This window comes from Eucyclogobius newberryi, unplaced genomic scaffold (genome assembly GCF_026437365.1).
Source record: "Eucyclogobius newberryi isolate DKJ021-1_F unplaced genomic scaffold, fEucNew1.0.hap1 SCAF_6, whole genome shotgun sequence".
Classification (NCBI taxonomy): Eukaryota; Metazoa; Chordata; class Actinopteri; order Gobiiformes; family Gobiidae; genus Eucyclogobius; species Eucyclogobius newberryi.
In genome coordinates this window covers 32,129,969-32,157,567 of record NW_027316278.1, presented here as the reverse complement: position 1 = coordinate 32,157,567, position 27,599 = coordinate 32,129,969, and the positions used below count along the sequence as shown (strand labels likewise).

General features: G+C 41.4%; 1 protein-coding gene across 1 annotated transcript in view; it reads left to right on the top strand.

The window, feature by feature from the left end:
- Window positions 1-27,599, top strand: part of nsmfb (NMDA receptor synaptonuclear signaling and neuronal migration factor b) — a 62,705-nt gene that overhangs the window by 22,364 nt on the left and 12,742 nt on the right. Inside the window, exons 6-13 of the mRNA XM_072433843.1 lie at window positions 9,980-10,032; window positions 11,704-11,793; window positions 13,708-13,835; window positions 15,055-15,138; window positions 15,456-15,489; window positions 15,658-15,728; window positions 17,996-18,075; window positions 18,278-18,380. Of these exons, the coding sequence (XP_072289944.1) occupies window positions 9,980-10,032; window positions 11,704-11,793; window positions 13,708-13,835; window positions 15,055-15,138; window positions 15,456-15,489; window positions 15,658-15,728; window positions 17,996-18,075; window positions 18,278-18,380 (643 nt within the window). The remainder of the gene's footprint in view (window positions 1-9,979; window positions 10,033-11,703; window positions 11,794-13,707; window positions 13,836-15,054; window positions 15,139-15,455; window positions 15,490-15,657; window positions 15,729-17,995; window positions 18,076-18,277; window positions 18,381-27,599) is intronic.

Here is a 27,599-nt window from a genome sequence, read left to right as displayed (position 1 = left end):
GATACTATAAGTCAATGTAATATTCTGTACACAAGGTGAGGTAAGGATAACGCAGAGGGAAATATACATGAGCAGCATTGACGTGAATGCATGAGAATCTTTGCACGGCCTATTTTTCCTAACTCTTTTCCCTGTCTCTGTTTTTCCTCCTGGCTGCTGTCCAAACGCTGACTACAGAATATCGTGAGTATCTTTCTCTCCTCCTCCTCCTCCTCTTCCTCCTCCTCTTCTATTCCTCTCTCCTGCTTTTCTTTGCTTGTGTTGGTTCAGTAACGCGTGAACTCTGCTGCCTCTGTGTAGCTCCTCGCTTCATCGTCCACCCGTGTCCTTAACCCCGAATCTTGTCTGTTAGTCTTTGAACCGAGCTTTGAAATCGTACGAGTCAGGTTTTTTTTTACAGTGCAAGGAAGAACACAAATAAATACAACATTAGTTAAAATGACTGCTATTCACATGATGTATTTGTAGTTTTTCATTTTTTAACTAAATGATCTGATAATATCTGAAATATTCGATACTAGTTCACTGGCACTCGTCATTTATACTGAATAACATCGATATTCATTGAAGCTATTCTTCTAAATGCATTTAAACTAGTGAAAACTGATAAAGTGAAGATATTCTGAATACAAGTCATTTAAAAAGCCCTGTACAAAAATTTTTCATCAACGTAAAAAGTAAAACCACTTTGCCCTTTTATACAGACGAGTCACTGCATTTTTAAAAACAACATACTCTGTGCATTGTATTAAGAACCGTGGCTGAATACGAATGTCCACCCAAGCTCTTAACCCCTTCACTCACTACACAGTCCTGCATCGGGGCCGGACTGGGACTAAAAGCATAGTTTTAAAAAAATATACTTTTATAAGTGATTAATATGTTACTTCAAATCAAATCAAATCAAATCAATTTATTTTTGTAAGGCCCAAAATCACAACAACAGTTGCCTCTGAGGGCCACAGGGAGAAATGAATCAACAATGTCTGTGGTGGCGATGAAGTCAGACAATGTCTGTGGTGGCGAGGGACGATGTCCCAGGGTCCTCTGTCCTTAGACTCTCCTTCTCGGCCAGGAAAAACTACAAAAAAAAAAACCTCTTTGGGAAAAAAACGTAGAAACCTGGAGGAGTTCCAGTGAAGGAGAGATCCGACTCTCACAGACGGACAGACGGACACAAGGAGACTGGAGCTGGACCCACTCTTCAGGCAGAAGAGGGACCGACTGAGGCGAACTGGACCCACTCTTCAGGCAGATGAGGGACCGTCTGAGTCGAGCTGGACCCACTCTTCAGGCAGAAGAGGGACCGTCTGAGTCGAGCTGGACCCACTCTTCAGGCAGAAGAGGGACCGTCGGAGGCGAGCTGGACCCACTCTTCAGGCAGACGAGGGACCGTCGGAGGCGAGCTGGACCCACTCTTCAGGCAGATGAGGGACCGACTGAGGCGAACTGGAGCCACTCTTCAGGCAGATGAGGGACCGTCCACACAGGGCAGGGACCACTTCACCAGGGGAGGGGCATCTGGGTCCACAGGTCCTCAGGAGTGAGAGAAAGAAAAGAAGGCGGTGAACAGTTTGCAAGTGGAATCAAAAAATAAATATTGTTTGATAGCATAAGTAGTCAGAAGAAGAAGAGGATAGTGCTCAAGCTGTCATACTTCCCCCAGCATAGTTACTCCTAGGGCAGCGTAGCTAAAGCTGTGGGTTTATGTTTCTGTTCCTAACTACTCTGACCATAAGCGATTTCGAAGAGGAACGTTTTAAGCCTGGACTTAAATGAAGAGACTGTGTCAGCATATTTAACATGGGTCGGGAGCTGATTCCATAACACAGGAGCTTGGTAGCTAAACGCTCTACCTCCTACAGTACTTTTAGAGACTCTTGGCACCACCAGAAGGCCAGCATTCTGAGAGCGAAGAGCTCTGTTTGGATGATATGGTTCTATAGCATCTTTGAAGTAGGATGGGGCCATGTCATTTATGGCTTTGTAGGTCAAGAGTAGAATTTTGAATTTGATTCTAGACTCGACGGGGAGCCAGTGAAGAGACTTCAGCACTGGCGTAATGTGCTCTCTTCTTTTAGTTCTTTTAGTACTTATTTATATTATAAAAAAGTAACATATGATTTGTATTTTATGCCATTAGCTCATGTCATTTTAAATCTCCAAATCTCCATTATTTAGGTCAGGGGGGTTTGGGTGTCATCCCCCAAGAAATTGAGGAGGAAACAGGTGTAATTTGTTGGGTTTTTAGATACGTTTTGTGTACATTCAGTTGGCTTGATGTCATCATCACAATATTGTTCATTATACATTGGACTCTCACCAACAGTTTGAAGACCACTGCTCTAACCACTTCCACTTAAACTTTAGAGCTTCTAAAACCTTTAAACAAACAGGCCAAACACATTCATCTGCACACAGAAGCCTCAAGCACAAATGAACCTGTCCTTGTGCTTTGTTATTTAAAGCTCATATGGGTCCCTTTCCACAGATGGGACCCTGATGGTTTAGATCCCTTTCAGTCTGAGTCCAACGCTGAGTTTGCTCTTATAGATCTGTCTTATAGAGACTGTGGCGCTGAAGGATGTGCTGGGATTTGTTGGTGTTGCCGTTACGATAAACTGGAAATTAAGACAACATTTCGCATCTCAAATGGAGTTGCGGCCACGCCTACATTAACTCTTTCCTCTGTCGCTGTCCATGTCATAAACGAGGTACATGACCTTTGCTGCGTGTAATGTTACAGTGAAGCTCGATGTACCAAGGCGAGCTCTGACACGATGTAAACGGCTTCACATGTAACGTCCGCGTGCAGCTCTTAGTCCACACTGCAGTAATGATGAACAATGAGGTAAAGCAGGGACCAGCCTCGGGCAAAGCACTTAGTACATGAGGCCATTATTCTTGTTTATCCCAATGACAGCACTGATGGAGAGGCTCGGGACATATGGAGAAGCCCACGGTATATAATTGCATCAATGGTATGGCTTTTTGTTTGAAAAGGTGTGTTTTATCAGTGCATGAAAATACCATTGCAAGGATTTTATGGGGCTGATTAGAAGAGCTCCCCCTATTGGTCGGTTCAATCGTTGCAGGATTTGTTGGTCATTGTTTACTATTATTTGGAATAGAGATGTTGATTTATGCAAATTAGATATGCATAAATGTTTATTTATTTATTTTTTTACTGTGAGTATTGTGCTTAAGAATAGATGACTGAAATGACTAAAAGCCTTTTTACAGCCTATTTTACTTTGTTGTTCATACATTTACACAAGTCAAAAACAAGCAAAAAAAAGCAATACAATTCTTATTATGGACACAATTTTGCGGATATTTTTTGGCCTCATTTATTTATTCTCATTGTTGGTCTAATTGGAATGTTTGGTTTATCCACCTAATATGAAGACATTCAATTGACATAATGTTTTACTGGGGTTGCCCTGTTTTTACATAAGGTCGCCTTTTATTTTTTAAATTTATTTGTGTAGAACTGGAATAATTTATTTCCATTTTAGAATCAAACTCCTCAGCTTTTATTTAATCAATACATAATTCAAATATATCCATTCCAACCATAAAGTCCTTATTTTGAGAGCGTGACTTTATGGTTGAGCTTGAGCATGTTTGTCATCATTAAGTGACTTTCTGCCTGTCCGTCACAAACATCTGACCTCATCCAACCATATTTGTGATGGGGGTCAGCCCTATGATCCCCGGTACCGCTCAGAGAAAAGGGGGAATAAAGGTACGGACCCTTTGTAATCATGGCCCATCTATGGAGATATTCAATGTTTGGGACAAGTGCCATTACACATACGCTTCAAGCACGTCCACTCTGGTCATGTCTGGTCATGTCCACTCTGGTCATGTCCACTCTGGTCATGTCCGCTCTGGTCATGTCCACTCTGGTCACGTCCGCTCTGGTCACGTCCGCTCTGGTCACGTCCGCTCTGGTCACGTCCGCTCTGGTCACGTCCGCTCTGGTCATATCCGCTCTGGTCACGTCCACTCTGGTCACGTCCGCTCTGGTCACGTCCGCTCTGGTCACGTCCGCTCTGGTCATATCCGCTCTGGTCAAGTCCACTCTGGTCACGTCCGCTCTGGTCACGTCCGCTCTGGTCACGTCCACTCTGGTCATGTCTGGTCATGTCCACTCTGGTCATGTCCCCTCTGGTCATGTCCGCTCTGGTCATGTCCGCTCGGGTCACGTCCACTCTGGTCACGTCCACTCTGGTCATGTCTGGTCATGTCCACTCTGGTCATGTCCCCTCTGGTCATGTCCGCTCTGGTCATGTCCGCTCGGGTCACGTCCACTCTGGGCACGTCCACTCTGGTCACGTCCGCTCTGGTCACGTCCACTCTGGTCATGTTCGCTCTGGTCATGTCCGCTCTGGTCATGTCCGCTTTAGGCAAGTCCGCTCTGGGCACGTCCGCTCTGGTCAAGTCCGCTCTGGTCATGTCCACTCTGGTCATGTCCACTCTGGTCATGTCTGGTCATGTCCACTCTGGTCATGTCCACTCTGGTCATGTCCACTCTGGGCATGTCTGGTCATGTCCACTCTGGTCATGTCCGCTCTGGTCACGTCCACTCTGGTCACGTCCACTCTGGTCATGTCCACTCTGGTCATGTCCACTCTGGTCATGTCTGGTCACGTCCACTCTGGTCATGTCCGCTCTGGTCACGTCCACTCTGGTCATGTCCGCTCTGGTCACGTCCACTCTGGTCACGTCCGCCCTGGTCATGTCCGCTCTGGGCACGTCCGCTCTGGTCACGTCCACTCTGGTCATGTCCACTCTGGGCACGTTCACTCTGGTCATGTCCAGTCTGGTCATGTCCGCTCTGGTCATGTCCGCTTTAGGCAAGTCCGCTCTGGGCACGTCCACTCTGGTCATGTCCGCTCTGGGCACGTCCACTTTAGGCAAGTCCGCTCTGGGCACGTCCACTCTGGTCATGTCCGCTTTGGGCACGTCCGCTTTAGGCAAGTCCGCTCTGGGCACGTCCACTCTGGTCATGTCCGCTCTGGGCACGTCCACTCTGGTCATGTCCGCTCTGGGCACGTCCGCTTTAGGCAAGTCCGCTCCAGGCACGTCCACTCTGGTCATGTCCGCTCTGGGCACGTCCGCTTTAGGCAAGTCCCCTCTGGTCATGTCCGCTCTGGGCACGTCCGCTTTAGGCAAGTCCGCTCTAGGCACGTCCACTCTGGTCATGTCCGCTCTGGGCACGTCCGCTTTAGGCAAGTCCCCTCTGGTCATGTCCACTCTGATCATGTCCGCTCTGGGCTCGTCCGCTCTGGGCACGTCCGCTTTAAGCACGTCCGCTCTGGGCACGTCCCCACACTATCTACTGCAGACAGTCTGATGTCCCAAACGGAAAAATGTATTGTTTTTTTCTCACTTGTCTCGATGATAAAAGCAGTCAAAAGTGTTGAGTGTCTCCCTGTTGAACCCGTGCAGTCTTTGTGTGCTTTGACAGTGTTCAGTGTACGTGGTTGCCATATACTGTAGTTCCCCTCATGTTTCTGCCTTGGTGGATTAACCCTGTCTCGCTCCTAACCCCAACTAACCGTACATTTCAATATGAACCCGAACTATCGCCATAAATAACCCCATGTGTCTGAACTCATCTGAGCAATCGGAAGTCAGTTGGAATTTCTGTCAGATTATAGCCAAACTTGGTTAATAATAGCGCACAAGTCCCAGAAAAAAACATATTTTTTTTACTTGAAGAATGCAAAAAACACCAACCCACAAATTTAGTATTTAAAATAAGAAAAATAATAATAATAATAATCTTTTTTATTTTTATTTTATTTTTAGTTGATATTAAAAAGAAAACAATTTATTTGCCAAATACAATTCTGCTCAAATCTAGTCTAGATATGTTATTTATGTTACTTTTGATCACATAAACTATGCTAAATGTGCATATTCACCACAATGAACAATGTTTCCCTCTAAATCGAGCCCTTCTGGTCCTTCTGGAGTTCAAACGCTGCAAAACTAAACCAAAACCCAAAAGAGCCACATTTATTTTTGTCTATAAAACGTCCATTAAAGCCATAATAACCGGTGTGACATCCTGGCAGGGCTTTCCGGGGCATTGCTGAGAGAAAGAGGAGGAAAAGAGAGCAGGAGGCGGCCACCGTGATGGAGAGGTACTCACATGTGATGGTGCTGTGCGTCTTGTGTGCTCCGTGTTCACCGTAGTAACACTGTGGTTTTCAGGAAATACAACTAACCAAAAGATCTGTCTGTGCTTTTGATCCTCACATAAAGATACAATGAGAATAGACATTCATAAATAGCCTCTAGGTGCAGATGTCCAATTGCTATTGTAAGCAGCAAAATGTAGATTAATGTAGATTTAATCTTCTTAAAGGACACACATTTTGCATTGTTTGTTTTGTTATTGACCTTTAAACATGCTTCACTTATTTTGTTTTGTTTTTTAACTTAAAATGATGCATAGATTAAAATCCATCTGCCAGGCGTTCCCTCATCAGGGTTGGCATTAGCACTCCATCTGCTGGCAGCAGAGGGAAATACCCACAGTTGAAATGAATGCATTTTGAAGGTGAAACATTTTCATAATTTTGGAATGAAAAACGTTGCAGGATCTATATATATAACTTTCATGTCACAAATCTGGGAAATTTGAAACTGACTGAGGCTCAGAGAAGGAGCTCGTGAACAGGACTGATGAAACAACTGTGAATTTAACAACATACAGTGGGAGCAAGGTTATAACAAAAACATTTGCATTATGCGTGTCCAGAGGAACAGTTTTTGAGCAATTTACATATTTAATTAGATACCAAGGGCCTATGGTCCCCGTCGACCCGGGACATATAAACGTTATTGTGAAAGAACCAAAGGCAGTGAACTGGGAACTCAGAGGGGAAGCAAATAAGTGCACATAGATTGATCTCCAGCTGAGGACATGATCTATTCCCCATCTCCGATCTTCTTCTTCTTCTCACACCCCTGACATGAATTGTTCTTGGGCCGTCCTCGCTCCAGCGCCCCTCAGTGGCTCGTCCGTGCAGCGCTGACACTTTTAATCAGTGTTCATCACAAAAGCCCAGGGTGTGAAATGCCTTTGTCGATACAGCGCCAGCCAGGGATCAGCTCAGTGTTTTTAAAGAGAAAGAGCTTCCTCCAAGGCCGAAACATGCCCTCCATCTCCAAGTGTGTGTGCGTCTTTGCGTTTGCTGTTCAATACAGTGATTCTGTATCTTAGAAAGCCAACGGCTTTTCAATGTGGTGTCGCTATGTTATTAAAAGATTATGGGGAATGCAGAAAAAGTGACACAAATGGCTGAACTCTACGCTGTTAAATAATTTTTGTAAAGTCATTGTGCAATTTTCTGGTCATTTGTAAAATTGTACTTGAACATGTAGTTAAAAATGTCAACTTAGCTAGGGGTTTAGCTGACAAATCATATATGACTTTCTATTCCATTCGTGCACTTAGAACATACATTAATCAGTACAAAATCTAGTGTTTTGTCTATTTAGCTTGCATATTTTTCATTTTTCTTCATTGTGGAACAAGTAAAGGTTTTCATATCTTATTTAAAAATAGGCAAAGTTGGTGCTTTTAATTAATAACCAGTTGAACGATCGCAGCAAAAAAACATTCTAAGGAATTGGGCACATTTTATGCAAGTTTTTTCTACATAGCGTAATGTGGTTTAATTGAAAATAAGATAAGAGAACCTTTATTTGACCCACAATGGGGAAATGTCAGTGTTGCAACAACAAAACAGAATAAAAAGCACAAAAAATATGTAACTTCAAATAGAAACACAAAAAATAGACCCTAAATCTACCGTATTTAAGTCACACCGGAGTATAAATCGCACCCCCCTAAAAATGCATAAAAGAACAGAAAAAAAACATACAAAAGTCGCACTGGAGTATAAGTCGCACTTTTGGGGACACTTATTTGATCCACAAAAATCCAAGACCAAGAACAGACATTGTATCTTGAAATACAATTTAAAGTAATAACATATTAGAGAACAATAAGGTGAATAGGTTTACATATGCTAACGTAGCACCCTCAGCTACATGAGGCATAGACAACAAACTTTAGCGAGTGTCTGGTATAGTTAACATAACATAATAACAGTTATTCAGATCATTTGAGCAACAAAATCCAAGACCGAGAACAGACATTGTATCTTGAAATACAATTTTTAAATAGTCCGGAAAACACGGTAATCATTTAAAAATACCTGTGAAGAGTGTCACGTGTGATGATATTAATGCTTTGCCTGGAAGGTTCCACAGTGTGGCATTAAACGTACCCATCTCCATGGAAACAAGCAGTTGACTTCACCAGGCCAAGTTAATGATCACGATAATAACAATTGCATTTCCACCAGAAAAGTTTTTAAATAAACGGTAGAGTTAAATTAAGTTTAGTCTTCTCAAGTCTGTGAGATTAACATAGACACAAACCCCACTGAGCATGTGCAAACGAGTCTCTTCAGCACCGCAGCTGTCACTCACCCGGATTAAAGGAGGCTATATTTTGCTGTGTAGGGACACGACACGACGGGATGTGATGTGTGAGCCGGCGCGTGGTAGTGCTTTTAAAAGCTCCTGTCACTCGGATTCTTCCCTTTCCATCTGAGTCATACTCTATTTCGATCGCCACTGACACGTTGACCACTGTGGAGGGAAAACAAGAAATGTGTGTCCAGTAATGCAGCATCAGTGCTAAAACGGTGGAGCTACAGTTGCCTTTTAAAGCTAGGACCAAACTTAAAGTCCATGTGAGACTTTTCACCAAAAAAAACAAGGGTATATTTAAGATTTGGATCAAACATTATGCCAGTTTTTTCTCCAATTTGTCAATTTTGGGGATCTAACTTCCTGGTTTGACATGGCCACCAAATATGACATAGGCAGAGGTAATGCCACAACTGTTACCTAGCAACTGTACTCCAAACAAGAGCCAAAATCATTGAAATCATACAATGTTTATGATTTTACAAATAATTACACCAAATCGTCTCTGCATCTTTGGTGGGATGGCGCTTTTTGATGACATCAATGAGAGATTCTGTTGGCACTACTACTGCCATTTTCAACTATTTTTTGTCAAGTTATCTTCACAAACTGCCACTTGACGGATGAAAAACTATGATAATTATTTACCACAGGGACTAACTCATCAAACAACGTCATAATGAGACAAATTTGCACTTTAAGTAAACATAGATAACTGCGCAGTTAATATATTAAAGTTAGAATTACTTCTAAGTCCATTCATTACCACTAGAGCCAATGAAATGATGTCTTTGCTTAATAGTAATATATATATATATATATATATATATATATATATATATATATATATATATATATATATATATATATATATATATATATATATATATATATATATATATATATATATATATATGTAATTTTGTTTGTGAGAATAGGTTATCAGTACATTATCAGTACATCAGTACAGAAACTGTTTTGAGGAGTTGCACAAATAGGGTTAGGGTTATAATAGAAGAAAAACGCCTGTGGATTTACCTACTTTTTATTGTAAATAGTTGTTTATTGCTTGTATATATCATAATAATTTGAACCTTTTTAAATGCTTTACAAGGTTTTACAATTAAAAAAACATAATTTTTCTAAACGGACTTTGTGTTTAGGTCCAGTATGTTGAAATAGTATGTCAAAGTGAAAAACTTACTAACAGATCATATAGATGAGGTTGTGCTGAAAAAAAAAAAAAACCAACATTGGTCTGGTAAACATTTATTTTTGTAGTATATCAGGGCAAAATTGAAGGTACCCAAAAACTGCCAAAAAAGCTCTGGATTCCCAAGAGTTAAGGTGTATTAAGGTTTCACGTGCAGTAGAAACAGTCAACAATTCATTTTTCTGCATCTTCAACAATTTCTAACCCATTTTTTTGTGTTTGTTTGTTCTGTTTTCACTGCAGGAATTTCCGTAAGCACTTGCGAGTGGTGGGCAGCCGCAGAGTCAAGGTGCAGAGTAAGTCTCCCGGTCTTAACACATGCACGGCTTTCATACACACGCTTTATTACCGTGCGCCCGCATTTCAGTAAGCTCTCATTACCGTGGATCGATCGCTCCAGGCTTGGGTCCCGTCGGCTCTTTGCATTTTGAGTTCTGCATTTGACGTTTATGCCTCAAATTGACCAAAACATTGTATGGAATTATTCATAAGCTCTTTCATTCATGCGTTATGTGACAGTTTTTATTATAATATGTTAAAATACTGACTGCTTTGATTTAATTTAAACCCTATTCCCGAGCCGCTCCCTCTATATTGACCTTTTTACTGTATTATTTACTTGCTCATTTACAAGTCAATAATGGTGAGTAATTGTCCTTCTTATTGAGTGACCGCTTCTAGCAATCGACTCACAGTTTGAGTGGCAGGGATCTTGAACGGTTACGGGAATTATGAAAATGGAGATCTGCGGTTCACGAGAGCGAACGGAGGAACTTTTAAACGTTGGTGTTGACGTGGCAACGCGACCCGGTTCAATCAGACACGTGTCGCCGTCTAAGGAAATAAAATCACTGGTAAATGTCAGTCACGGTGAAGATCTGGACAGAAAGATTAGTCAATTATGCAAGAATTTTAAAGTTTAATGACAAAGAAGAACAATTGTAATATGGTTAAAAGCTCCTTTTTCAGGCAATTTGTCATAAAACCTCATTTAAAGCTTTCATCAGAAGCATTTAGTTTAGTCAAATACTGAAACGTGTATTTTACATTGAGATTCAACCACCTTTAAACTTTAAATGCGATGACTGAAGGCTGTTAGTGATAGATTCTGTTATAATTTTGATTTAATAATGCCACTGTCTTTGCTATAAAGGGTATTTTCGTACGTGTAGTCCAGATAACGGGTTACGATTATTAAAATATAGTTATTAATAGTCATGATTATTCTGATTAGTCGCTGCAGCCTTAATTTGAATACTGCAACAACAAAAAAATCACTGAAAGAGGGTTAAAATGTGACTTTTCCTCTTAGTTTTGGAATAGTCTTGATCTATGTCACAACTAGTACAAGACCACATGGTCATTTTAAAGAAACGACTGCATCTCGTACAAAGCCTGTCCCAACATTGACAGGACCTCGCCGGAGGATTACATGTTTTGATGTTATAGTGTCAAATGCATCGCACACACTTAAAACACGTGAGTTGCATTTGGCTGCTCGTTGAACAAATGGTGAAGAAGAGGAAGAAAGAAAGAACGAAAGAAAGAAAGAAAGAAAGGAGACAAAGAGAAAAGCCTCAGACGAGCAGGTGGCCGCGTAAAGCCAACACTATTCTGGCTCTGTTTGCTCTGTTGCATCTGGCAAGTCTCATTTCGATCTGTGTAGGCAGATTACAGCGTCAGTGGATGAAACGTAACACCATGAAACGTGGCTTGGTCGCTCATAAAAGTGTTGGTACAATTCCCTTCTATTGGTTGATGTGTCCTTGGGCAGGACTGTTCACCATCTTGCTTTCGTGACGTTTTCTTTGACTATCTCTACTTGTCCAAATGAGTATCTAATTACACTATCGGTTAGTTTCTGGGTATGTTTTGTCACACTCTCCTGCCCCGCCCACCCCCGGTCCCCATCGACCGCTTGTCACATGGTACTGCTCCATCCTCATTACATTGTGTCCGCCCGTCAGCCTTCGTGGACCGCCGAGCCAAGAGCTTCAGCCGCTCCTGGAGTGACCCCACCCCGGTCAAGCCCGAGTCGCTGCATGACTCCCGAGACAGTGAGTCCTCAGCACACGGCACATACAGTACACGCAGTACACACAGTACACGCAGTACACGCAGTACACACATCTCTCATGAACTAGTCAGTATTTAGTGTCGTTGTTGATCATTATTTTACATTTTGTTCATTGGTCTAAAATGGGTTATAAAGAGAAACGGGTTAAGTCACTGTCTGTTCAAAACTGCAGAAGTCTTAAGCCCCGCCTCTTCATAGTGATAAGCCCCGCCTCTTCATAGTGATAAGCCCCGCCTCTTCATAATGACTGTGATTAATGTGTGTGAAAAGTGGCTACGTGACATTTAAGAACCCGACACGTTTCACTCTGAGTCTTCGGCTTTCAATTAATCACAACTGAGTAGAGGGATGTGGGCGGGGTAGGTAGGGGTAGGTGAAATCAGATGCAGGACAAAACAGGATTAACTCAAACATGCAGGAATCAAACAAAATACAACTTTGAGGAAACACAGTTGTAACACGGTTCATCTAAGTTGATTTAGCAGAATATGTCCTTTTTTAAGAAGATATTCTGCTTTTTTCTGGTATTTTGTATTATATATTGATTATTATTTGACATTTTATTTAGTAGTGATCTAAAACAGGTCAAGTGACATTTAAAGAAATATCCAAACAGAACATTTTACTGGGATATCTGAATGTTGTGTGAATATTCTTCATCTGTCATTTCTTGATCAATTTAATAATCAATGTGAAAACTGTCAGATGATGTTTGTGTCCTTGAATACAAAGCGATCGCTCACGATACACAACAAGAGAACATTACAATCAGGAAGTGTAGATCCTTTGATGTGTTTTGAGCCGCTCCAATCACATGTGGCCGTTCTGATCACTTTGAACTGATTGTACTTTTCTAAATGTTCTTCGTCTTGTGCCTGTTTGTCCAAGTCTGTCCGGTTCTTCATCAGAAACTCATGTGTGTGTTTTGTCCATCTGCCTGTCGCCTGTCGCCTGTCGCCCGCCTCGTCTCCGTCTCATTCCTCTGCTCTGTGTTTGACAAATGTAGTATTTCCACCAAAACTGCTCCTCTAGATCTCCCGTAGATCTCTCGTAGATCTCCCGTAGATCTCTCGTGGATCTCTCGTGGATCTCCCGTAGATCTCCCGTAGATCTCCCGTGGATCTCTCGCAGATCTCCCGTAGATCTCCCGTAGATCCCCCGTAGATCTCTCATAGATCTCTCGTAGATCTCTCGTAGATCTCCCGTAGATCTCCCGTAGATCTCCCGTGGATCTCTCGTGGATCTCCCGTAGATCTCTCGTAGATCTCTCGTAGATCTCTCGTGGATCTCTCGTGGATCTCCCGTAGATCTCCCGTAGATCTCCCGTAGATCTCCCGTAGATCTCCCGTAGATCTCCTTTAAACAGAAGGAGATGCAGAGGGCCATGTATTATGTATGTGACCTGAAGCGCTGCAGCAGAAGCATTAAGTCTTACAACCTCTCGCTCTATCTCTCTCCCTCTCTCTCACACTCTATCTCTCTTTCCCTCTCTCTCCCTCGCTCTCTCTGTCTCTCTCTCTCACATTCCTTCTCTCTTTCTCCCTCTCTCCCTATACCGCTCTCTCTTTCTCTCTCTGTCTCTCCCTCCCTCCCTCCCTCCCTCCCTCACTCTGTCTCTCTCTCTCCTTCTCTCACTCTCTCTCTTTCTCCCTCTCTCTCTCTTTCTCCCTCCCTCCCTCTCTCCCTCTCTTTTTCTCTCTCCATCGCTCTCTTTCTCCCTCTCCCTCCCTCCCTCACTCTGTTTCTCTCTCTCCTTCTCTCACTCTCTATCCGTCTCTCTCTCTCACTCTCACTCTCACTCTCTCCCTCCCTCCCTCTCTCCCTCTCTTTTTCTCTCTCCATCCCTCTCTCCCTCTCCCTAACGCTCTCCTGGTTCTCTTCCTGCTCATCTCAGGTGGGGACTTGCAGACCTCCACAGGGACTCTGGACGAGGGTCTGGGTCAGGATGCAGACTGGGAGGAGGAGAGGGAGCAGGAGAGAGCCACTTGTGAAGGAGATGACTTCATACCTCCCAAAATCATGGTGAGAATCAGGAGTCTTAATGAGGAGGCTCACTTCACAAGACTCTTGACTTTTGAGATGTCCTTTTACTGACAGTCAACAGTTTTGACTTATTCATTTACTCATCTGCTCTTTTATTCATTTACTTCCAGATAAAATTAATAAAAAAAATGTCAGTATTATCATTAAAGTGATTTATGTTTTAACAACAGATGGCTCATTTGGATGTCTTATTGCAAATAGTGAAATAGTAAAATATTATTAGCACTTTATGATACTAGTCTGTCATTTCATACCTCTAAACCAGATTAAATTGAATTACAGCTCAATTGGCCTGTGGTGTAAAATATAGGCAAAAATGTAATAGGTCCTCTTATTTTAAATGTTGTATATTAACAACATTTAAAATAATATGTGTTGATATTATTGCTATAGACACATTGTTTTCTATGTTAACCTTATGCAGCGGCGCTGTGCGAATGAGGCGTGAGCAATATGTGAACACGACGAGGCGTTTAGAGCGATCAACGTGAGCACAGTGTTCAACAAGTGACTGGACTCAATCAAATGTGCTTCATAATCATAGGTCAAAACTCCCTTCAAAGTGTGAGTTTGTCAGTCAAACCCAGAGCTGTAAAATATCTCTCATGTGCAATGAAAGAGAACGTCTCCATGAAGCTTTCTGTTCTGATCTATTATCACAACAAACGTTTTATTTGCCCGAATGTAGTAACGTTACATTTTAAGCAAAGGCCCACAGTTTGTCCATGCTTTTATACATATTTTTAATATAGACTTAATTCGATTCACATAGAATAATAAAAGTACATAAAACATGCATGACTTACCCTTTTAGAGCCAGCAGAAAACACAAGAAGAAAACAATGTCTCCTCGTCTGCATTTCCCACGACTTTCACCATCAGCTCCATAAAGTTTAGATTCTGCTCCAGGATATTATCAATAAAGAAGCCTATTTTATCCTTGAAAAGCAGAGATTGTCCTGTTTGGCCTCTGTGCGTTTATACCGTGTTTATACCTTTGCATGAATTCCCACGTCAAAGAAGCTCAGATGCATTTTTATGCGTCCGACGCCCGGTGACTTGTGCTGTACGTGCACATACCATAAAGCTTCAGACAAGCACAACAAACTGTACAGCACTTTCCTTCAGCCAAAGGACATGTGCCAGTGCTGGTCTGAAAATGTGAGCGCTCCTGAAGATGTGTTCTTTGTGTCGACAGCTCATTTCATCCAAAGTCCCAAAGGCTGAATATCTCCCCAACATCATCCGCCGTGACGACCCCTCCATCATCCCCATTCTCTACGTAAGTGTTTGCAATCACGCCACAAAACATGCATTTACACTACTGTGCAACGTAAAAGCCGGAGAATAAAGATACAAACGTGCATGAATCACACTAAATATCTAGTTAAATGAGAAATGAAAACTATTTGTAACGTGGTTTGATATTATTCTTCTATTTTAGGCCCTACCTAACACTATTTTCCACTCTCACAAAGCCACACACTTCTAATGATAACTATAAATGAAATAAACTGTGACGCAAACCAGCATGCTTCTATTCTGAATGCATTCGCTGTTCACTGAAGGAATAACGCTGTTTACATGTTCTATTTTTAGGACCACGAACACGCCACTTTCGACGACATCCTCGGTGAGTGTGACACGCAGAGCTTTTCCCTAACCCACCAGGAGTAAATTGCACTGTTACCGCTCGCTCCGGTGTGAAGATGACTCATAGCGCGTGTTGTTTGCGGAGGTGGTCACGACGGGTGCCATTTGACCGCGGTTAAAATGACATGTGGTTGTGTTTTTTTTGCAGAGGAGATTGAGAAGAAGCTCAGTGCTTACAGGAAGGGCTGCCGGCTCTGGAACATGCTCATCTTCTGCCAGGTGAGTCACAGTATCAGGTCACGTAGAAGCGCTCACGGTCTTCACCACCCAATCAGCACCCTAGACCCTTTAAGGAAACGCCCTGTCGTCAGAATGTTCCCCAATCTAGGACGGAGGCAAAATGAAGTGACGACAACGCGTTTTGAATTATTGATAATGTTGGATTCCCAGTGTAGAAATGTCAGTTGTTTTTCTTCGCTTTTACAAATGTCTGAAAATGACTATTTTCTAGCATCAAAGCTGTAAAATATATAATTGGTGGTGAAGGATGTCCTGAAAAACTGTGGATTTATAATGTTTAAAAGCGATTGTAAAGTCATTATTGTCCAGTAAAAGCTAAAAACCAGGATGTCGCCTTAGGAATCAAAGTGGTTAAGTATATACTGTATAATGATTATTTGTATTAAGTAAACAATTAACCTGAAATACATGTTTTTCATTTTACACATTTTTTGATTTTTATGACAGCACGTGTCCATTGAAATTACATTATGTTTCACCTCATTTTTGCACCCATTCTGGAATTTAGAATGTATTGATGTTAAATGTACTATTTTTTATATTTTGGGATGTTTAATTTGAATGATTTCTTTTGCATTGTGCCATATGTAAAATAAAAAATGTCCTGATGTGTTTCCCAGATAAGCGTTGAGAAAACAGTTCACCACGAGACACTATCTTTTCCTAATTACTTGAAATGAATGAACCGAGAGCAGCGTCTGGGTCGAGTTTCATGGCAAACAACGGCTTCTTGATTAGCCGAGGACACACAGTTTAAGAGTAGTTCTACCTCCTTATTATCTGTGAAATGTCAAACCGACGCGCTCCGCCTGTGACGAGCTCCTCGCCGCCGCTGCCACTCGAAAATAATGACGAACGATCTGAACTTTTCAAAGCTCTGAATGGAAAGGAGCTGCAAAAGACCAACCACTGCAGCAAATGAAGGAGCAGATGGCCAAAAAGCTGCAAAAACACACATTTATCTGATAACGTGGGGGTATTAGAAGGGCGATCTGAGCGTAGTCGGTGTGGAGCTGCCAACTGGAAACTGTCCAAGAAATAAGGTGTACAAATGTCCTAAATGAGCCTAAATGGTCAGTATATTGGTGATAACAGATGTGAGAGCGTTTCTTTATGTGATAAATTAAACATCGCGACATTTGAATTTTTTGGCAGCGAGTGGCAAAACTGTGAGTAATGAAATGTGCTTGTGTACGTGCTCCAAACACATTCAGAATGTGAAAGAGCTGCTACAGTCTGATAACGGATGTAAAAGTCTGCTACAAGTCTACTAGAAAAGCAAGTCAACAATGGTAAAAAAAAATAAGAAAAAAAAAACTTTTTTTTTTCTGAATCTGTGTTGAGGACATTATTTATGGGTTATTTTTATGTGTTATGTATTTATTTATTATTTTTATTGTACTTAATATTTTCTTATTCTTTTTTTATATACTTATTATTTTTGATGTATTGTTTTACTATTTACTTATTTTATGTTTATTTTCTAACTTGTTTAGAAAACCCAATTGTTTATTCATGCCTTATTTTATAATTTTTATATTTTTACATTATATTTGTTGTTTCATGTTGCACCTTTTCACCGTAGAAAGTTCTTGTGAATCTTGTTTTTATTCACTGACACTTCATCTGAATCTGATTCTCATTTAATTGTGGGCCAAGGAAAAATGTCCTTTATCTCCTCCTGCTGTTATCCAACAAGCTAGCGCTAACCCCATGGCGCTAACATTGGAGAAACAACTTAATACAGCAAAATAAACTGGTTTATAATAAAAGTACATTCGAGGAAGACAAAAATGAGGCAAAAAAAGCAAAGAAACCCATTTGATCAGTTTACAACCGTTAAACCCAGTGTAAGGGTCTGTCTGCAGCCAACGGGGAGCGCCATGACCACTGCAGCTCCACTAGCTCCACATCCAGAACCCTTAACCTCACCCTGACACTGTAGCTAATGTAAATGAATCTTTTTTGTCCCACTTTAAAAACATAATGTGACAAACCTTCACTCCGCACAGCAGCTCCAGCTGAACCTTCTTCCTGTTTTGGGTCAGTGTTGTATCTGAGGGCGTCGCCATAGCATCCGCGCTGGACCGTCTACAATTACGACCTGTTTTTAGCACCTGCATTTTGTTTTCCCATTTGATCTTATGCTCAAAATCAAAACAATTCCAAAACCAAAGAATAAGAAGCATCTTCATAGACAATATTACTGAATTGATCTTTATATTGTGTGTGTGACTTGTGTCCAGGGAGGACCAGGACACCTGTACCTGCTGAAGAATAAAGTGGCCACGTTTGCTAAAGTGGAAAAGGAGGAAGATATGATCCAGTAAGACATTTTTCCATTTACTCAGTACAAAATGTGACGACGCACTGTTTATTTTTCTCCTCAAGTTAAGCACATTATTGAATTAATTGAGGATTTGTCTCCACAGTACTTAAACAACACAGCATTCTGCATTTGGGGCCCTCACAGAGATAAAGTCCCTGCTCAGTGCTCTTCATTTTACTCTCTTTCCTTTGTGCTGCAGGTTTTGGCGGAGGCTGAGCAGACTGATGAGCAAACTCAACCCAGAGCCAAACGTCATACACGTTATGGGATGTTATGTGCTGGGCAGCGCCAATGGAGAAAAGGTGTGTTTTTGTGCACAGCTTTAATTCCTCCCCTGGGATTTTTGGTGTAAATTGTTAAATGGTTGAATTGTTCAGGCTTGGATATGAAAAGTTCTGTATAAATGAATAAATCAGATCCGGTGGTTGGTTAGGTGCCCCCCACATGTGTGGCCCGTCTGAAGTGAGGTGATTAGGTACACTTTACTGTCCCTAGAGGGGTCGAGCTGTCAGTACACCTTTAAAGGCCTGTAACGCTTTGTGGAAAAAGGAGATGGAATGATATTGTCAAATATATATGATGTTTTCAAAGACATTTTGTTGAATGAGAACCATGTGGAAACAACTGCCTAGGCCTATAACAAAACAAAACCCAATCCTGCCACCCAACTGCCATGTTGTGGTTCCTATTTTTTTCAACATTGTTTTCCATGATCAGGTTAAGGCTAGGTGCTAGTGTTAAGTGTTAAGTGTTAAGTGTTAAGTGTTAAGGTTATGTGTTAGGTGCTAGGTGCTAGGTGCTAGGTGTTAGGTGTTAGGTGTTAAGGTTATGTGTTAGGTGCTAGGTGCTATGTGCTATGTGCTATGTGCTATATGCTAGGTGCTAGGTCAAATCAAATCAAATCAATTTATTTTTGTAAGGCCCAAAATCACAACAACAGTTGCCTCTGAGGGCCACAGGGAGAAATGAATCAACAATGTCTGTGGTGGCGATGAAGTCAGACAATGTCTGTGGTGGCGAGGGACGATGTCCCAGGGTCCTCTGTCCTTAGACTCTCCTTCTCGGCCAGGAAAAACTACAAAAAAAAACCTCTTTGGGAAAAAAGCGTAGAAACCTGGAGGAGTTCCAGTGAAGGAGAGATCCGACTCTCACAGACGGACAGACGGACACGAGGAGACTGGAGCTGGACCCACTCTTCAGGCAGAAGAGGGACCGTCGGAGGCGAGCTGGACCCACTCTTCAGGCAGATGAGGGACCGTCGGAGTCGAGCTGGACCCACTCTTCAGGCAGAAGAGGGACCGTCTGAGTCGAGCTGGACCCACTCTTCAGGCAGAAGAGGGACCGTCGGAGTCGAGCTGGACCCACTCTTCAGGCAGAAGAGGGACCGTCTGAGTCGAGCTGGACCCACTCTTCAGGCAGATGAGGGACCGTCGGAGGCGAGCTGTACCCACTCTTCAGGCAGATGAGGGACCGACTGAGGCGAACTGGAGCCACTCTTCAGGCAGATGAGGGACCGTCCACACAGGGCAGGGACCACTTCACCAGGGGAGGGGCATCTGGGTCCACAGGTCCTCAGGAGTGAGAGAAAGAAAAGAAGGCGGTGAACAGTTTGCAAGTGGAATCAAAAAATAAATATTGTTTGATAGCATAAGTAGTCAGAAGAAGCAAAATGACATATAACATTTAGCACCTAACACCTAACACCTAGGTGCTAGGTGTTAGGTGTTAGGTGTCAGGTGCTAGGTGTTAGGTGCTAAATGTTAAGTGTTAAGGTTATGTGTTAGGTGCTAGGTGTTAGGTGCTAGGTGTTAGGTGTTAAGGTTAGGTGTTAGATGTTAGGGTTAGGTGCTAGGTGTCAGGTGCTAGGTGTCAGGTGCCAGGTGTCAGGTGCTAGGTGTTAGGTGTTAAGGTTATGTGTTAGGTGCTATGTGCTAGGTGTTAAGGTTAGGTGTTAGGGTTAGGTGCTAGGTGTTAGATGTTAAGGTTAGGTGTTGAGTGTAGGTGCTAGGTGTTAGGTGCTAGGTGCTAGGTTTTAGTGTTAGGTTTAAGAACAGATTTGGGTTAAAGACAGGGCTGTGGGACAGGGTTCTAACCTCGGGTCTTCCTCTGTCATCGAGTGATAGAAAAGACGTGAAAGTGGTTGATTCTGAAACGTGTTCTTCACTCATGGTCGATCCTGTCCATCACTGAAGACCTGATTGCAGTCTACTCTTCATCAACTGCTCCCGCCCACTGCCGCATTTCTGTCCAACATAACAATACATCCTAAAATAATTATTATGTGGTTGTTGCTAATGCTAATTTTGGCTCTAAGTGCTATGTCAACAAACTACACTGAGCACTTCTTCACATGGTTTTCTCACGAGGCTCTGGTCTTTACTCAAAACAGTCCTGGTTTTTCATAGTTGGAGGATGACACTTATCCTGGAGTGTGTTTTTCAGGAGCCGAGCTGGTGTTGAGCTGGTGTTGAGCTCCACAGGGCGGGCAGGGGGCGGGCAGGTGGGCGGGCAGGTGGGCGGGCAGCACTGACACTCACAGAAATGGAACGGCTCGACAGGCAGAACAAGGAAGAGCACCGTGCCTCGACACCAAAGCTGTGCTACATACGTTTGGTCACAATGCGGTTTAGGATTTTTGCTTCTCTATTTCAATTTTTACCAATTAATGGACAAACTGGGAATGGCACAGGGGCAAACAGAGGCTGGGGCAGCATAGTACAATGTCTTTATTTGAGATGTTTTGTCCTGTCTGCTCCGTGCACCAAGCGTTCTCCAAAACCGTGTGTTGCGTGTAGAGTCTTATATCAAGTCACGAGTCGACCTTAAATTTGAACTATTTCTTAGAAGTGATTGAATGGGTTTTGGGTGTGAGTTAGCTAAAGAACGTCAGTGAAATAACTAGGGCTGGGCACAGAAACTCATTCCTCGTTGGCAGTGACTGAAAAGGTCTGGGAGGTATTGTTTTGTTCGGTGCCTACTTCCAGTTCCTTGGCTTTAAAAATCACCGTCAATGAGCCAATAAATACAGCGCTTTAAGCACACGAGCGCCTAAAGATGCAGCCAAACCAGACCGCGTAAAGTTTGTGTCAACAACACAAGCCGCACCTTTGATATAAAATACCATAATGAGAATACAGAACTGGAAAAATGGTAATAACGGAACAGATGTGGTACCAGTATGTTTTTAAAATTGGATTGATGTTAAAATTTGACTTTTTTCCAAGTCAAATTACACTTGACAGACACAGAGAAAAAAAACAGGACAGCTGAGGAATCTAATGGTGCTCAGCCGTATTAATAACAAGCTAGTATTGGTAACTACTATATTTTTCGTACTATAAGTCACTCTGGTGTATAAGTCGCACCAGCCAAAAAATGCATAATAGAGAAGAAAAAATATATATAAGTCGCATTTTTTGGCCAAGAACAGACATTTCATCTGGAATTGCAATTTAAAATAGTAACAGATGAGAGAACATAGGTGTACGTATGCTAACGCTAACACCTTCAGCTACATGAGGCACAGACAGAACTGTGGTAAGTGTCTGGTATGTTAACGTAACATATTAACAGTTATTCAGATAACTATAGCATAAAGAACATGCTAACAAGTTTACCAAAGCATCAGTTTTGCCCCAAATCACTAAATCCATTGAATTCTTCTTCCTCTGTTTCACTTCTAAACAAAAAGGAACAAACAAATTGATTTAATAATGTGTTAACAATATCACATTTTAGTATAAGTCACACTCCGGCCGGCTATTATAGTCTGAAAAATACAGTAGTGTATATATATATATATATATATATATATATATATATATATATATATATATATATATATATATATATATATATATATATATATATATATATACTTCAAAATGTTGTGGGCGTTCCAAGCTAAAAAAAAATCTCCAACACATTTCCAACTAACTTCTAAAACAATTCTCTATTAAACGGCAGGGACTCCCTTTCCTCCACCGCGCCGAGTCACTTCAAAAAGCGCTTTCTCTGGGCCAAGTTTTACACACGTCTTTGGCCATGAAATATTGACACTCTCCAGCTGCTGACTTTGACACAACAAAAGGCATCAGTGGAGCGCAGCCATCACTCAGCACTTTCCCCCAAAAAGCACATGAACCACATTAAACCAGTTCAAAAACCTTTTATAGTTCCAAAAGTGCAATACAAGGCAAAAATAAATAAATCAATATAAACCTGATAAAAACTAGTACAGTCCAGACAATGTGATGAAAAGTGCACTCTTTGCCTAGAATGTTCCACACTCTAATATTAAACTTGTCTATTTCCATGGAGACGAGCAGGCGGCGTCTTAAAACACGTAACTTGCATTGTATGTTTGTCATTTTTTTTCTCGTTTCAGTATGTTTTGGCAGAAATATTTGTTGAGTTAAGCACCATTTTAGTGAGATGTTATTTGATGATTTAGCAAGAAGTAATATTGAAGTTGAAACGTCTTGAATCAAAAACATATCATCCTGATTTGAGTCAAGTCAGTTATTTTTCTTCTATTCAAGCGACAAGACTTGTTTTTTTGCGTAGTGTAAAGTATAGTATTATTGTTTTTTTATTTATTTGAAGTACAAACATCTTATTCAACTTGTAGATCATTTTATTTGTCAAATCAAGACATATTCTTCTTCTTCTTCTTATTATTATTATTATTATTATTATTATTATTGTTCTATATTCAAGACATTTTAACTTACCTAGACATCTTTTTTTGCAGTCTATTATTAAATATATAAAGTGAAACTAGTCAGACCAGTCGATACTAACAAAGTACATCCAAGCCAATTTCAATAACATAGGCTTACAATTGATTATTTGTCTTTCGGCAATAAACATATGATTCCATTCCTTCTATATACTCTACTGTACTATATACTATACTTTTATCATCAATACGTGGAGAAGACGGCACAAAAACGGAGATACCTTGTTTTTACAACGCGTGTACTACTTTATACTACCTTTTGTGCAGTATCCTAACACTTCCTCCTCCACTGCAGTTGTGTGTATCCTCCTGACTCGACGCACACATGCCCACGCACTGAAATATTCATCTTCTCACGCGGCACTCGACCTCAGCGCTCACGCTCGATTACGCCGACACAGCCGCGGTCCTGCGAGCGACGCGGGCACAAGCCTGAACACACCAGCGACACAAAACTGCATTTTAATACCAGGAGGTCTGCGGAGGAAGGCCAAAGGGCGGCTGTAGTGAAGATTTAGATCCGCGGGGAACATGCTGTGAAGTCGACGTGTTCGAAGATCAGCCCAGATTGTAAAGTTGATTGATTTAGTGTCATCGCGATAAGAGCTGCTTTGCTCTTACTTTGGTCCAGGTTTAGACACTAGATTCATTCTAGTCTAGTCTGTGTGTAGTCCTGTGTGCTGTAAGACCAAAGGGTACATTGTTTTTGTAGTTCAGACTTGTCTAGATTATTATCCTGGGAACGTAGACAACAACAAGCTGAAAGAACATTTTTTTAAATACGGGACAGGCAAAGTAATACAATCTTAAGAGACCAAATTCAATCAGCGTTTGAATCCTTCATTGAAAAAAAGTTTCTCTAAGATTTCGGGAGATAAAGACGATGATGATATGAATTATTTCTGGACACTCTCAATTTGCCTGTTATGCAAGAAAAGCAAAATGAAAAATGAGGAGCTGAAATAACAGTGTTGGAGACGCAGTAAATCTCAAGGGGGCGATGGGTTCACCTCAGAGCGGTGTAAAGCTTTAAAAGACACACTTACTCCTTTGCATTTGACAACGTTTAACTGGGCTTTTTAAAAATTATGCCATGTTTTTGTATTTGTGTTTAGTTGACATCTACTTGTGTTTTTTTGTGTGTTTTTTTTGGTTCTGTTAGTGGTTCATGATATCAAAGAAATGGGAATTACCTCCAAATGTCCTGGTTAAGACACTGATTTAATTCTGTTCTTGTACTGTACTGTACTTTTTGACGTTAGCTCTGGTTTAGTCCTGGTGTAGACCCTGTTTGGATTATAAGTACTGGTTGCCAACAAAACAAAACAGAACAAAAACTCTTCCCTTTTGCTGCAGTTCACTAAAGCAGCGTAATTATGTATTGAACTGTTGGCGAATAGAACAAAACACTTTAAATAGATTGCAATTGTAAACATAGACCCCGCACAAAGTAATGGACAATTAAGAGCGGTAAAAGCTTTTAAAATACTAAAGCGACCTCTCCCTCTGAGAAGGACTGATACGGCTTAGGTCGTTCAGGTCATTTTGATGCAGTTGTGCAAAAGAAAAGTTGTATCCTACACTTGAAATGAACAGGCACAAAACTATGACGACTTTTAATAAGAACATTGGGGTAAGCAGTGGCCCAAAAGATAGCTCAATGTGCCAGTCCGGTATTACAGAGCTAATAATGTAAGCTCTGTAATATCGGACTGGATAATAATTATCCCATTTTGTCTATTGTTTTTTAAATTTGAGTCCTGACGTTGTTTTTTCCATTGTGCATTGTGTGAAGCCTTATCTTTTCAAACAATAACTAGTCATGGGTACAGATAGGGGGTGGGTGAAAACAGGATTTTTCTGCGCATTCGAGCTTCAGTCGCAGTAAAACACAGGAAACATTAATCGATCAATCAATCTACAACTAAACTAATGATGAAGAAACGCCGTTGTAACAAGGTTAAAAGCTCGTTAGAGTTGCTTGAGCAGAGTATGTCCCCTTTAAAGACCCCAGACCCTCATGACTTCTCCTGTGCATGAATGTGATGCAGCTCCACGTCCCGCTGTTACCTCGGCCCCTCCTGCACCCCCCCTGCACCCCGCCCTGCACCCCGCCCTGCACCCCGCCCTGCACCCCCCCTGCACACTCAGCGGGAAAGAGGTTATTATTAGACCTTCTTCACCCGGAGTCAGTATCAACCAGCAAAACTGTCACACGGGGTTAGATCCACGGTTTAACCAGAGCACGGGAGCAGAAGCGTAATCATATTCCAGAATAAAACCAGAAAGGTTACACATATTGGATACAGTAAAGCATAAAACAAATGAATTATCAATAAATAATGGAGAGACAAGACTACATCAGATGATTGTCTAATTTTGAATTTATTTAGTGTAATAATAACTGCTGTAAATATAAATTATAGTTTTACATCAATCAAGTAGCTGTGGAAAAAAAATCACACAAAGAAGACTTATTCATCCAAAGTTTATGCATCATTTAAAAACCCAACATATATTATATTTAAACATTTATTCAGCAAAGTTAAGGTGTTGACCTATTTTTTGTCCTTGTGTGATGTCATAATTTACTTATAATATAATATTTATTTTTATATATATATATATATATATATATATATATATATATATATATTTCCTGTCTTTTTTCCCCGGAACTGTCAGTGTGGGGCCTTTTCTCCTGCTGCCAAAAGTGTCTATTTATTGTGGCCATGGCATGAGTTCTGAGGCCTAAAGTACATTTTAATGTTCTAAAATCAAATTGCAGTTCCCATGTTGAATTTGTCGTTGCTCAATATGGAAATCCTAATGGAAAGTAAAAAACATGAATAATCCTCCCTTGCTATTTCTAGAAACTTAGGACAGCAGCAGTTGCACTTCTTGAAGGTGTTAAATCCAGTCTTCCAGCGCTAACAACTTCACTGTGCTTGCAATCCAACCGCGAGCGCTAATTAGGTCAGCTTTAGTGTCCAGCTTGTATTTTATGACCTCTTCCTGCTCCATGCGTCGGTCCCATGGATAATGTTAACGTCAAGTACCATATCACAAGCCGGTCTGACCTTCACGGAGCACCGCTTCAGCCATATTCATGACGTCTTTCTGTGTTAATGCATTTTCAGCGGTCGTTAGCGCGCTGTTGTGTCCACATAAATCTTTAGCGTCTGATAAACTCGTGTCGTCACACATCATCAGCATTTTCCGTTTGCCTAATGTTAAACCAATGGAGATTTAATAGGCTGAATGCTAAATTGGATATTCATTCCAAAGTATTCCGACACTATAGAGTGATACGTACATGTACTTTTCGACTTTGTTTTGGCTTTTGTCCTGTATCTCCGCGGACGTTCTGCCCTACTGCCAAAAAGCAAACGATGTTGTCAGTTGTTTTTGGCGTTCCATCCCAATCTCAAGAGGAATGGGCCTGTTATCGAATTCAAACACAATAAAATGAGTTGCAGATCGTAATGAATCGTCTTGGTTCATGTTCTGATCTAATCTAACTCCTTGTAGACGTTGTCGTGTGTCGCGCATTTGTCCAAGTACAGTTGCATCTTGACGAGACGCTCCAAAGTTTAATGCCATACTGTGAGACATTCCAATGGAGACGCGTTCAAACCGGGACACGAATGACAGCTGTTATTGTGCTTGATGGACGTCTCTGACTTTACCAGACTGAAACAAAACAGAAAAATCAAGTTTATGTGTTCAAAAAACATCCGCTTCATCCTCAAGGTATTTCTGACAAGCTGCAAATGCCAGAGACAAGCTCTGTGTGTGTGACGGTGCAACAGCTGGCTCCCCATTGGACCCCAGGGGGAAGCTGGTGACGGGACAGGGCTGTGGGCATAAGAGACATCGCACGCAGAGAGTCCAGATGTAGATGCCAGGTGCATAAATCGCACTAAATACATGACGCAATACAAATACAAACGATATAAATCATACAAAACTATGGTTAAAAGCTCAGAAAAGTCCATTTAAAAGAGTGATTTCAAAATACAATCAGTTACCTTCTGTTCAGAATAATACGAGCGCTCGTTCTGACACTCAAAACCCGGAATAAAACCACAAAATGTCTCAAAACATTACAATAAAAACATTTAAATATAGGTCTATATACTGGGGTTAATTTTGACAGTATAGAATCAATGATGAGCCAAATAATCGGGATTATATAGTTGTTGCCTTAACCAAGCAACCCTTCTTTAGTCTGCAGTTGAAAAAGGGATCAAGAAAGTTTGCTAAGCTGCTGTATGACTCAGACCAGGGCTTATACAATGCTTTTATGTGCTGACTCATGCGGGCCCCTAGGAGCTATTTCCAGACTGTGATGTTCATATGAAGTCACTGGTTCTCTCACACCTGGACTGTCCACTGGGTTACACCTCACTCCTCCACTGCAAGTAGTAATGAAGTACTTGATATGTGAATATGGATTTACACTACAATTTTGGACCAACACGGTGCAGATTCATGCAATAACTGTCTATTGTCTGTGTATATTCCATCTCTACCAATGCCCCGTGTTTGTCTGGTAAATACAGCGACTGTGAAGTGCGTTATGAATCAGCTCCTGGTAAATGTCAGCAGCCCCTCGATGGCACTACCCTTGTTCTAAAAGCCTGAGTCTGGAGTTCATCATCTCTAGTTCACTCCCACTGATTAACGACCCTCACCTTTTAATTTGATGTATTGTCACCAGACTCACATCACGGCCTGAGTGATTAAGTCGGAAAACGAATACATAACAGACAAAGAA